General features: G+C 33.2%; 1 protein-coding gene across 1 annotated transcript; it reads left to right on the top strand.

Annotated features, from left to right (window-relative positions):
- The first annotated feature begins 4,494 nt into the window (after positions 1 to 4,494).
- Positions 4,495 to 11,259, top strand: HELRODRAFT_185909 (hypothetical protein). The gene is given in 13 exon segments (XM_009026179.1): positions 4,495 to 4,549; positions 4,736 to 4,839; positions 5,785 to 5,817; positions 6,628 to 6,726; positions 6,929 to 7,200; positions 7,393 to 7,517; positions 8,083 to 8,223; positions 9,060 to 9,197; positions 9,322 to 9,620; positions 9,940 to 10,041; positions 10,325 to 10,528; positions 10,640 to 11,146; positions 11,165 to 11,259. The coding sequence occupies 11 exon segments, from the start codon at positions 4,816 to 4,818 to the stop codon at positions 10,814 to 10,816; spliced, it is 1,614 nt and encodes a 537-aa protein (XP_009024427.1). The 5' UTR covers positions 4,495 to 4,549; positions 4,736 to 4,815; the 3' UTR covers positions 10,817 to 11,146; positions 11,165 to 11,259.
- Positions 11,260 to 12,878: the final 1,619 nt, after the last annotated feature.

Below are 12,878 nucleotides of genomic sequence, written 5' to 3'. Positions count from 1 at the left end.
TGCAATTGATTTGAGGATCTGTTGTAAAATCTTTTTGAGTCTGATGTTCAAATGATGTTGTACATTTCATAGGTTTTTCTTGGAAAACTACATCTCTTGAGAATATCATTTTATATTGATTTTTGAGCCATATACGATAGCGTTCGTCACCATCGTAACCAACAAGGTAACCTTTTATAGCTTTCTTATCCATTTTTTGACGTTTTTCATCAGGTGGTAATAGTGATAAATGGAACAAACATGAACATGAACAAAACATGTAGAGCCAATTATTCTCAAATGGTTAATTCTCGGCTTTTTACCTGTCCAAATTTCAAATGGGCTTTTATCTTCAATCGACGACTTGCCTGTTCGATTAAGTAAATATACTGCAGTTGAACATAACTCAGCCCACATAGCGACTGGAAATTCAAAATCTGGATTTGAGTACTTCAATGTGCGTGCCATTTCTACTATTGTTCTGTTTTCACGTTCACTACCACCATTTTGTTGAGGTGTATATGGTGCTGTTAGTCTTTGCGTGATTCCATGGCTGCGCAGGATGTTTCGAACTTCTTCGTTGTCAAACTCACTCCCATTGTCACTTTTACTCTATGACCTTGAGTCGCTGCTTGAGACAAAATATTTTTTAATGCCTTTTCACTTCATTTTTGTGTCTAAGAAAAGAAATGAACCTCATTTTGCTGTAATGATCTTTGAAAACAACAAAATATCGTTTACTATTAAATGATTCTGTTCTGAAAGGACCACAAACATCTGCTGATAGTTCACCTGGTTTATTGGTTGCATTTCTCTTGCCAAATTTTAACCGATGTGCTTTACCATAGAGACATGGTTCACACAAATCCTTGTCAAGATGAACTTTAATGTTTAACTCCTTTTCTATAACATTCTTTATGTGACGTTTATCTTGATGAACAAAACGTTCATGGTAGAGCTGCACTATTAAATTTTCACTGACTATATTCACTTCAGCCGGTGTATCTGGAGTTAATGAAATCAAGTTTGCCTCATACAAGGAACCATCTACTCGTCTTGTCCCTTGTACTACCACTCGGTTCTTATACTGAGTTGACATTTGGTTGCATAAGATTCAAACTTGCGGTTTTTTTAATTTTTATCTTGTGCGGCTAATATGGAAAACAGGTTTCTACCTATATTTGGAACATACCAGACATCTGAGAGTTTTATATACTGTTGTTTGTTATTTACTGTTGACAGCATATTTATTTCGCCTCTACCCACAGCAGCAAGAATTTCTTTTCCTGCAGCTTGAACAGAACATGGTGCGACAAACTTCTCAAATGTAACAAAATTATCTGGATTGTTCGTTAAGTGCTTTGTTGCTCCATTGTCAATATACCACTTAGTGCTGTCTCTCAGTGTTTGATTACTGGCTGATGTGCACAAAACTACATTTGATGTTTCATCATATGCTTTTCTTGGTGTCGCTGAAGCATTTTTGGAATTTTTAGAAGGTCTTCCATCACTGATTCACTTTCTACATTGCTTAACCCAGTGTCCAGGTTTATGGCAATAGTTGCAGTTACCAACTGGTTTTGTCTTTTAAGTGAAATCTCTTAATTTGTTGAAACTTGGCTTTTCAACATTAACAACTAAGGCGTTCTGCCTTGATGATTTATCCATTGTGTCGAAAGTCTTTATCTCTCTTTCGAAAGCACAGAGATGAGTGATTAAATCATCTATCAACTGCTTTTCTTCACCTAGCATTAGCCAACTTGATTTGAAGTTTTGGAAAATATTTGGGAGAATCTGCATTGCTTTGCATACTAATAGCAGCTCTGGTAGTTTATTTTCTCCCAATGCCTGAAGCCCACTGTTTAATTCGTTCCATAAAGTCTTCAATCTTGCAATTTGGCCGGATACATCTACATCCGCTATCAAATTGAAATAGAAAAAATTGCTACAAACTTGGAACAGTTGGTTCTTAGTTGACGCTTCAAAATTTCTTTTTAATTCCTCCCAAACTTCAAACGCTGTGTTCTTGTCCATTATCTTTTGGTATGTATATTCTGTGACTGCATTCGCAATTACTGATTTGGCATAACTGTTTGCCTTTCTAAACAGATCTGATTTATTTTTAAAATCTTTTGTCTGTTGCTCTGTTTGATTTTCTAGTAATTCTGGTTTCGACAACTTCTCATCAATCACATCAAGTGTGCCCTCATGGTAGTCCATGAAATCTCGAACACGACGTTTCCAAATGGGCCAATCGATTTATTTGAAGCTTTGAGTCCATTTTGAAGGAGAAAAAAAAAATTGATGTTCTTACTTCAACGATAGTTGGAAAAGTTCTTTTAGTCACGAATTGCAATCTCTTTCTTTTTTTTTCAAAATAACTTTTTCTCTAAACAATTTATTAAGCGTTCTGGGCTCATAACCTGTTTAACATAAAAAACTTCTTTGTTTGTTTTTAATATAATTGTTTATTAAAGAAACGTTAATTGAAATATTAGAGGACACGTTAGTCGACAAAAAGCGAAAAAGAACATACATGTGCAAGTTAGTCAAGTTAGAAATAATATAAGATTGTCTGAAAACTATGGAAAGTCATAAATATATTGAAACATATATGATATACATATATATTATTTCAATACTGTAGGCGATCGTTCACAGCGTGGAAGTGAACTATAATGACGTAATTAAATCCTGGTCGACATTCAGATCCAAACGCTTCATTTCACTTCTTATATATAATGAGGACAGCTTCTAAATCAACGTAGCACAAATCATCAAACCGGTTACAAACAAGTCACAAAAACTTCGATTTTTTTCTTCCGGACTTGTTTTTTGGTTTGATTTTCGTTATTGTTAAGCCAAAGTTTACCGTTTTTGTAAAAAAATTACATTATTTAAATTTATGAGTTCGTGCTGTGTCCAGTTTGCTTGATGTAATCAGCGAATATCATTAAAAGTCTAATTTATTTTCATTACATTTTTCTTTTTTGACGTTTTTAAAAATTCTGGACAGCCGCTTCAAATCAAAATCTGGTTTCGCTATAACTTTACTTACACCAAAATAACGAAATCTTCAAATAGCGGAAATGTTTTAGGTTGCTGGGTTTGTATACTTTGCAAAAAAAGCTGATTTGATTAGGTTTGTAATTAATTTTTATTTAAATTATAATAAAAAATTCCTACAGACTCCCACCTCCGAAAAATAATCCTGGATACAGCCTTGACTAGTGACATTGTCTTAATGGCGATATTGCAAAGTGTACAAAACCTCGCACCGTAGCTGATGGTTCACAAAATAATGTTAAATAATTTAAAAGTAAGAGCGAGAGAAGTATTGAAAGTCAACATAAGTGAAGAACAAGGACTCAAAAAAAATCCGAGAAAAGTTCTACTCAACAAATTTTGACACTAATTGCAAAAAATAATTATTGTTCCTAGGCCTGTATCAATAGAAGAAATTACATAAATTATATAATGTATTTTCACATTAAGCCAAAAAAAGTCAAAGAAAAATTGCCAAAAGTTAATTATCTCGATAAACATACTTAACATTTAATAATCACATTCGAACGAAATATCATATACCAAAACCAGCTTTCAAATCAAACTTAAAATTCATATTTCTTAAGTCATAATCCATTTTTTTAAAATCCGTTTATTTCAGAAATATACATATATATTGATATTGAAGAATATAATTATAATTATGCATATAGGTAATTCAAGGCTCTGAAGAGAGGACCCACGCCGGCAATCTTTGTATTTCTGTTTCGTCATGGCTATTCGAGATTATGTTCAAGGACTTGTTAATAAAAATTTCACGTGTCAATTTCGTTTATGGCTGTTAAACAAAGTTTTAATCAAATATCCTGGTATGTAGTTTTTTGTTGTTCAAGTCAAAAACAGTGAAAAAATTACCCATGTTTAACTTTTCAGCTGCAAGCAATGTTTCATTAATGTATTATGTGATATTATGTTTACCGGTTGTTACTGCTTTGTTTGTTAAAACTTGGTATGGTAGACAATCGCTTTAACCGTTGTGTGTGTTATTGCTTAATGGTTGTAGCGTTAGAAACGAACAAATTGTGTTTCTCATTGTGTGTTTGTACAATTTAAAACAAAAATTCTGTTCACGCAGTTGACGATAAATCACGAAAATTTATTCAATTATAAACGTTTATACTGAGACAAGCTCTAATTTTTGTTCAGCTTACACGACTGTAATATAAAAAACGAGTTCACATCGGCTAGTAAAAATTTCATTGTGATAGTTTTTTGAAGAATTTTTACATAAGTTGAAGTCCTAAATTGTATTTTGTTTGAGTGCACAGTGTTTGTAAATGAATAAAAATGTTTAAACGTGAAACCGAGTTTATTTATTATTTACTTTGTTAATAAAATCACTTTGCCTGGTCGGTCAAACAAACCTTAATTCTGGCTTTTTTTACTCACCATAATTTTTCTTGTTGCCGTCTCATTAAATATTTTTAATGAATATTCATGATAAACACTTGTTGTTTTCTTGTTCTAAATATTATTAAGAAATTCTCAAACCATGAAGAAACCCTGCAAATTATGCTGACTATGATGTATGAACTATGCGAACTACGTACATACATTACAATGCATGCAATCAACAGCAGTTCTAATTTATTGGAAGTTGCATGCCGTTCGATTAAACTAATAATAATAATAATTTTATTAATATTGTTCTTATTCGAGTTTTGTAATCTAGTAAAATAATAATCACGCAGTTTTACGAGAACTAAAAGAAAACAAATGAAGTTTACTGATACTGAAAAATGTTGAATTAAATCGAATGCCAAGATTGAAATGGACTCGAGTGGAATGAAAGTTCAGTTTTTTAAAAGTGAGAGTACATTTTCACTTAATTTTGTTTAAAAAACAGTTTATTTTTTAGTCGTCATTAAGGTTCTGTCAAATTTTATTAGGAACCAATGTGTGCGTTACGTAAAAAAATAGTATTTCGTCATTCGTATCACCATTCAACACAAAATCATGAAGTTAAAAAACACAAAGACACGCACACACAAACAAACGCACACAGACACAAACAAACACACACGCACACACACAGACACACACGCACAGAATTGGTAAGAAGCTCAGTAGAGCAAGGCAAATGTGACTGTGTGGACGATGTTATTAATGACTTTTAATTAAATAACATTTAAAAGTTACGAACAGCAAATAAACAAAATAGACAAACAAAGTATGTATGGTATGTGTCGCCTTCTCTTAACAGGACGATCGTGAAATATTTTAAATGGAGTTGGCTCATTTGAAACGTGTTCGAACATAAGGAAAGGTTTTTTGAACTTATTAAACAGATCTGTGTATACGTTCATCTGACTAACCTACACATTTAATGATTGACCTAATCAAGTTCAATGAAAATCATTTATAGCAGGCTAAGTTACACCAAATGACAAAGTTGTTTATTCCGTTGAGAATCAATTCAGTCAAGCTTAGTCAAGTTAGATTTAAATTTCGAAATTTTCTACGGCAGCTCAAAAAGTTTCTACATTTGAAATAAAAATAAATTGAGGTTTTAAACGAAGTTTCTAGACAAAACCGTCCTATCGGAATTTTACATTAGAAATTTATTTAGACAACTTATTCAACATAATATGACAAAAACAAGAATTCATTACACTCTGGTAGTATATTTATTTATCGGGAAAAATTGAATGTTGTACTTTGGGTGTTAGGACTTTTGAGAATCAAATCCAATTTTATTAATAAATAAACTCTGACTCGTTTAAAAACTGTTTGAGATAGCAAACTGATCTACAAGCGATGGCATCACGAAAGGTTAGTGGAAGTTAAAAAATTTTGTTGTCGCACATGTATTATTTAAGTATGTATGAATTTATGCATGTATTTGTACGTACACATGTTTGTTTGTATGTAGGATGGCAATCTTTTGATTTGTCTATAATAATTCTCGTTACAACGCTTTTCATCAACTTCATACGTTTGTTAAGTTGCTTGTTTCAAAATCTCGCGATCCATATCTTAACCACTTTCGTTGTCCAACTATGCAAAATTTTGTCCACTTGCTCATGATTTAATTAATTAAATTATTATATTTTTTATATTATATTATTATGTTAATTATAGCGTTTGAATTATCGTACCCAGCTTTGCAATAGCTTAACAGCCTTATTGTTTATTTACGAAGCATCCATGTTCTAGGGAAGTTGCAGCTGCAAACTTGAAAGTAAAATTCATAATAATAAAAAATTATTGAAATAACTTATGCATGTTCAGGCGATCAAACCATGCAATGGCAGCACGATATAGTTTGAAGCGTCTTTATTTAAATTTAAAACGAGTAAATTTAAAAATTTTTCCAAAAATGCGATTGAGGTTAGAGAATGTATTTTACTTATATAGGCGTCGTTCAAAAAACTCATTTTTTTTCTCCAAGTTATTTTTATTTTTTATATGTTATGATACTTATCCACAAGTTTACGTAATTCAGCTTAACTTGAACGCTCCATATAGAAAATAAATTATAAAACTTGAGCATGACAACGCGAGTTACGGCACTCCTCATGTCTAAACTAATTCTCAAGCTAGACAACTACCATTTCAAGTTGTCCTTGTTATAACTGCCAGGACTGGACATGGTCAACAGCGTTGTTGGGTTTCTTCATCGCATTCTCAACTTCCTTCCAGTACGGTTACAACCTCAGCGTTCTCAACCAACCAATGGCTGTTAGTTATAAATTATCATTTATTTAAAAGACTGCACTTGGCTTAAAAATTTTTGCTCAGTCACTATTCAAACCTCTCAACTGACGAATGAAATAAATTTATTTCAAGACGTCTTATCGCGTTCTTATTTTTTGTTGAAACGTTGAAACCTCTGAAGCAAACGCAAAAGAGAGAGAGAGAAACCTTTAACCTTTATTTTCAGCTGGTCAAACAGTTTTTGAATGACTCCTTGTCAGCTCAGTCATCAACATCAGCATCAAACTTCACGCTATTAACAATATCTTCAACAACCTCACTGCCAGAAGCTTCGACACCAACATCGCCACCACCATCGTCGTCAACCTCACTGCCTGCACAGAATTCAATTAGTGAGAACACTCTGACGATCCTCTGGTCGCTATGCACAGCTGTGTTTGTCTGTGGAGGCATGATAGGCTCCTTCGTTGTTAGCTGGCTGGCTGATAGGCTGGGCAGGTTTGTGAACTTTTGGATTTGAAGTTGTTTAAGTACAAAAAATAAATTTGTAGTACAAACTAAAGTAATCTTGTTAAATATCCATTGACGTTTTTAACAAACCATGCACACAAATTGACACCACTTTAAATGACCTATGAATATTTTTCTTAAAATTTCAAAATACACGATACCTCAAACAAACACAAACAGAAAAGTATGTGTTATGCTGATCGCTGGACCATCCGTCTTCGGAGGAGTGCTCAGTTTTGCGTGCGTGTACGCTGCCTCGCCTGCTTTGCTGCTCGTTGGAAGGTTCATTACTGGATTGAGTTGTGGTTGGCTGGCTTCCGATTGCTCTATATATAGATTGCTCGAAATATAATAGTTTTATTTTTCTTGCATTATACATTTTCAATGGTACCTTTAAAGAGAAGGTCATGACCTTTTCAGAAGCCTGTCCACAGGAGGAGGAGATTTTGAAATTGCAGTTCCCCGCACAAGAAATATTTTGTGGGGTTTTAGTGTACATTATTTGTTGAGTTGAAATGTTTTCAGTTTAATTTAATGTTTTTCAAATAAGGACCGAGTAAAAAAATATGAAAAAGCTCAAAAAATGTGATCAAATTCTCTAAACTTTTAGCCCCTTTTGTAAAACCACATCATGTCTGAATGTAGTAAATTTTCAACTAAATTTTGAAAAGCTAAAATTTTTTAAAAATTTTTCTTGAAAAAATGGATTTCATGTACAAAACATATTTGGCCCTGCTGCTTTATGCATCTAAATTAAATCTACAATTTTTTATTTTTTATAAATTGGTTTTATCGATGTTATTTTCATCATGAAAACTTTTACAATGGATGATTGGAGCATAACATCGACTCAGCTTTCTTCCTTGACAGGAGCTGCCACACAACTTGGCCCGATGTACATGCTAGAAATCGTTCCTATCAATTTGAAAGGTGCCATGGGCGTCACGTACCAACTTTTCGTTTCAATAGGCCTGGCAATGAGCAGCATCCTAGGGTTGAGTAGTTTGCTTGGTTGGCATTTATATTTTTGTGTGATTGGTTGGTTGGCATTTATTTTGTTGTGTGATTGGTTGGTTGGCATAAATATTGTTTTGTGATTGGTTGGTTGGCATTTATGTTGTTGTGTGATTGGTTGGTTGGTATTTATATTGTTGTGTGATTGGTTGGTTGACATCTGCGTTGTGGTGCGATTGGTTAGTATTTGCAATGTTTTTGATGGGTTGGTTTAATTGGTTTAATTAGTTTAATTGGTTGGTTGGCTTCTGCACCCTTGTGTAATTGATTGGATTGCATGTCTGTAGTGGTTTGAATGGTTGGCTACTTGAAGCTTTAAAACTAAAATGAAAATAACATTTTTGTAAAAGTTTTATTTTTGAATAAATGAAGAGAAATTTACACAAATTAAAATCATTTGCACAATTGTTAATTGAATAAAAGTTTGTTCCGCTCTTAATAAGACGAAGCAAAAATCACGAATGAAAAAAAGCTCTATTTGGTGTTGCACTCAGAAAAATACATTCACTATCTAGAAATTTATTAGGGGCTTAACTGGACCATGAGGTTGAAAACTTGAAGATTGAGGTAGTTATAAAAGAAGAGTGTAGATCACTAAAGTTACGTTAAACATTTTTATTGAAATTAAAAATGGGTATAAATGATTGGTCGGTCTTAGCTGTCAGTTGTGAAAAACATAAAAGGGTTGGAAGTGTTTTCGTGAGGTTTGCGAATAAAATATACATTGCTTTAGGCTGAATAAATTTAGGAAAAAGAAACTACGTCCATTTTATAATTTTCATCAACTGCACTAACTGAAGTTGAATTAACAAAAACTAAAATGTTGGTATAAGGAGCCAAAGGAAGATGGTCAGTGTTGATGCTCATGAATGTCGTACCCAGTGTGGTTAGTTTGATCTCATTCCCTTTCTTGCCTGAGAGTCCGAGGTTTCTTCTGATGGCGAAGGAAGACAAAACACGTGCGAAACAAGGTTACGCTCTGTATACACTTTGTTTATTTTCACATTAATAACGACATTCAATTTGTTCAAACTTATTTTTCCTGAGCTTAAAAAATAAATAACAATAAAATTGAATAAATCAATTAACAACCAGCCTTACAATGGCTACGTCGAAACGACGATGTTGTTAAGGAGATGGAGGAGATGGAGGAGGAATCAAGAAGCCAGGGTAGGAATGAATCGTTCACGTTGGTGAAGATGTTCAAGACACGTGAGCTCCTCATCCCGTTGGTGATCTGCACAGTTCTCCAGCTGATGCAGCAGTTTTCCGGCATCAACGCCATATTTTTCTACTCCACCGGCATATATTTGAACGCTGGAGTGGCTGTCGATGTCGTTCAATATGCCAATTTGGGAACGTGCTTTGTTAGCGTTGCCATGAACTTCACCGTGGTTAGACTCTGCAACATTTCATTCAATCGTCAACTTTCTGATGAATTTCTTTGTAAAAACGTCGCATTTTGAATCGGCGCTGTTTGCGATTATATGTTCAATACTTTATTGTATTTATATGATAGGCAAAATTCTTTTTTGGTTTGAAACTTATCTTCCCTTAACACCTCAACAGAGTAATAAAATTTTTGAGAAGTTTTGTTATATGTCAGTTATGATGTATTTCCAAGAAATTTGTAAAATTGTTAGCCGTTGAATTTAAAACAAAATTTAATGAAATAAATTTGCATTCATTTTTTTATCTGTCATTGAAAACGAGATTCCTTTAATGGACCGACTGGGAAGGAGGATGTTGTTGCTGGGCCCTATATCTGGAATGGTCTTGACGCTGGTCGTCATCACGATTGCTCTTAACTTGCAGGTGTATCACTTAATTGTGAATCTAAATGAAAAGCGACAGTGTTAAATATTGTTTTTTTTGTTTTGTTTTAATGTTTTTCTTAATCAACTTTAATTTTTAATAAAACATCTAGGTTCTATATTGACAAATGTTGTTATCCAGAGTTCAGCAAGCAGTCATTATTTTCGCTACTGTCTCACGTTTTGGACTTCATTAATTTTTGCTATGAATTTAACCGTGACATTAATCTTTTAAATATCAGTTTAGATAAATTTATAATAAGTTTTTCAATTGAATTAAACAGCCTAGATATCATTGGTTGAGTTACTTGAGCATTGTTTGCGTAATAAGCTACGTCGTCTTATTCTCTTGTGGCCTGGGTCCAATCCCCAACATGATCACTGCTGAAGTCTTCACGCAGGGTCCTAGGGCTAAGGCCATGAGTCTGACGGGGTTGATTAACTGGCTGTCGAATGCCGTGGTAGCCATGTGCTTTGAAATCGTGCAGGTTTGTTCACTGATCTGTTAATTAATTTATTTCTAGTTTAATTAGATTAATTGTAACTATTTCTCAAATTGTTTATTAAACTGAAATTTCAAATGAAAATGTCCGAATCAGGCAGCCACTAAAGAATTCGTTTTCCTAATCTTCATGACCATCATGGTTGCTTCACTAATCTTCACCTACTTCAATGTTCCTGAAACGAAGAACAAAACTTTCGATGAAATTGCTAACCAGTTCAAAAAACATACTGAAGAAAATAGCAATAACGAGCATGAGACGGTCATTGTTTAACTGTTTTACGTGAACTAAAATTTCGGAGCATCCGAACTGTCTTTTTTTGCTGGGTGTTAAAGTAACTTGATTTTAGGCAACTTGAGAACTGGGTGACCGAAATGAAAATGTTCAAAAATGTTATTTGTTTAATTTGGGGCATTGAAAAAATTCATAAAATCTGAATAACATTCTAACCTAGTAATAAGCATGAAATTTGAATATTCACATGCCGTTGTTATTTAGTAATGCTAATTTATAAAATTTTTATAACCTTGAAATTATTTTTCAAGTTGTTTGAATAAAATTTGTATCATCCGATGAATGCATTTGTAATGTACGCATTGTCATGGCTAACCTACTTTCACAATATAGCATTTTCTGAATCCAATTACAAAAATTAACCCATCGGGGTTTGTAGTTTTTAATTTTACATTTGAAAAAATTGATTTTTCATTTTGATTCTCCTTTTCTTCATCGATAGCATCATAACTAAACTAGCATCGTAAATAGTGACAAAGAAGAATATGATGCTATCGATGAAGAAAAAGAGACCAAAGAAGATGACCAGCCAATAAAGAAACCTGACACCTAATTCGCATCAAAGTTCAATTTTATAACACCAAAGTTAATTTTTACAACGTCAAAGTTCATCTTGACAAAGTCAATATTTCCCTATATATACAGCAAGGAGCACTGATGATGATTCATTCGGAATCGAAATATGGCCTTATTTGCAGCATGAATTCGAAAAATAAGTTTATTTTGAATTTTAATAAATTAAACGCGTTCACCAAAAAACTTTAGTGAGAAAAATCGAAAAAACGAACTACAAACATATTAACTCCAAACATTCGGTAGAATTTATAGACTATTGTAAAATATATATATATATATAATATGTTTATATATATATATATACATACATTTATAGGCGCCTTTGTTGTAGTGAACAGGTTTGAATGGAACCTTTAACCTTTGTTGTTAATTAAATTCCGTTACATGTTTGGTGTGCGAATAGGACATGCGAAGTTGGCCTACATAATATGAAGAGGATCGTTGTGTGTTTTCGTCGTAAACTGAAAATTGATTTGATGTTTTCGCAACGAGGAAATACAACTCCATATAACCTTTGCAACTCTCTTGGATACTATTTCATCGCCCGCAATGATCGAAGCTATTTAGACTTTGTTTGCGAAGTTTAAAACTTGATAGTTTGGCTCGCGGCATGCGAACGTTAGCAAAAACGATGAAAGAACCTTTTTTTAAAATGTACGTTTGCAGAAGTAACTAATAATGGTTAATTAATAAAATTAATAAAAATTGTTCATGAGAGTATCATTAGCGTGGTAAAATATTAGGCACTTGTGCATTGGGACAGCAGTTACATTTTCCTTTCCAATACATTCCATTGTTTGCGAATCATCCTCCAAGAGGATGTTATACGCCGCATTCTTCAACAATTTTTTAGTTTTTGTTTTTTAAATCTGAGATATTTGTAACGTGAATGGAAGTAACTTTATAAATTGTAACTTATGTAAGACACTTGACGTAGGTCAGCACGAGGGATGAATGTTCATTGATGAAGTAGCCTTATATTTCAACCAGAAGTGAATTTATTTTGTGCATGCATTACAATAATGTACTAAAACATCAGACTTTTGATTAAGGAGTTTAGAAAATAAGTTTGTTCATATATTGTTGTGATGAACATGAGCGAGCCGACATTTAAGTGGTGCTGGAATGTAAATGTTGGCCGCATCGCTCTTAATTTATTTGCAGATTGTTCGTGATGCATCGAAAATATGTCAACCTTGGAAAAATGCAAATCAATGTGAACGAAGTGAAAATTGAACGAGGTACAAGTATCAACTGCAGTGAAAATTATCAGCCAATCATTAAAGAAGTTTTTAATAGATCTTGGGTGTAATTTTTAAAAAACATTGAAAGGGGAAACATTCAATTGATATAAAAATGTCTTGTGTCAGTCGATTTGCTTGCTGGTTCGTATGTTGTGGTTATTTGAACGTGTCTACGAGTTTTCAACATGGGGTCTCACGTCTATGAAACGTTAGCGAGTTAT

Source organism: Helobdella robusta (assembly GCF_000326865.2).
Source record: "Helobdella robusta unplaced genomic scaffold HELROscaffold_45, whole genome shotgun sequence".
In the NCBI taxonomy this organism is placed as follows: Eukaryota; Metazoa; Annelida; class Clitellata; order Rhynchobdellida; family Glossiphoniidae; genus Helobdella; species Helobdella robusta.
The sequence above is the reverse complement of the archived record's forward strand: the minus strand, read 5'-3'. Positions and strand labels throughout refer to the sequence as shown.

Coding starts and splice junctions, on each gene's coding strand:
- HELRODRAFT_185909 (XM_009026179.1), top strand. CDS start 4,816: ATGGACTCGAGTGGAATGAAAGTT. Junction 4,840..5,784: donor ACTCGAGTGGAATGAAAGTT/CAGTTTTTTAAA, acceptor TGTTTGAGATAG/CAAACTGATCTACAAGCGAT. Junction 6,727..6,928: donor TTCTCAACCAACCAATGGCT/GTTAGTTATAAA, acceptor CTTTATTTTCAG/CTGGTCAAACAGTTTTTGAA.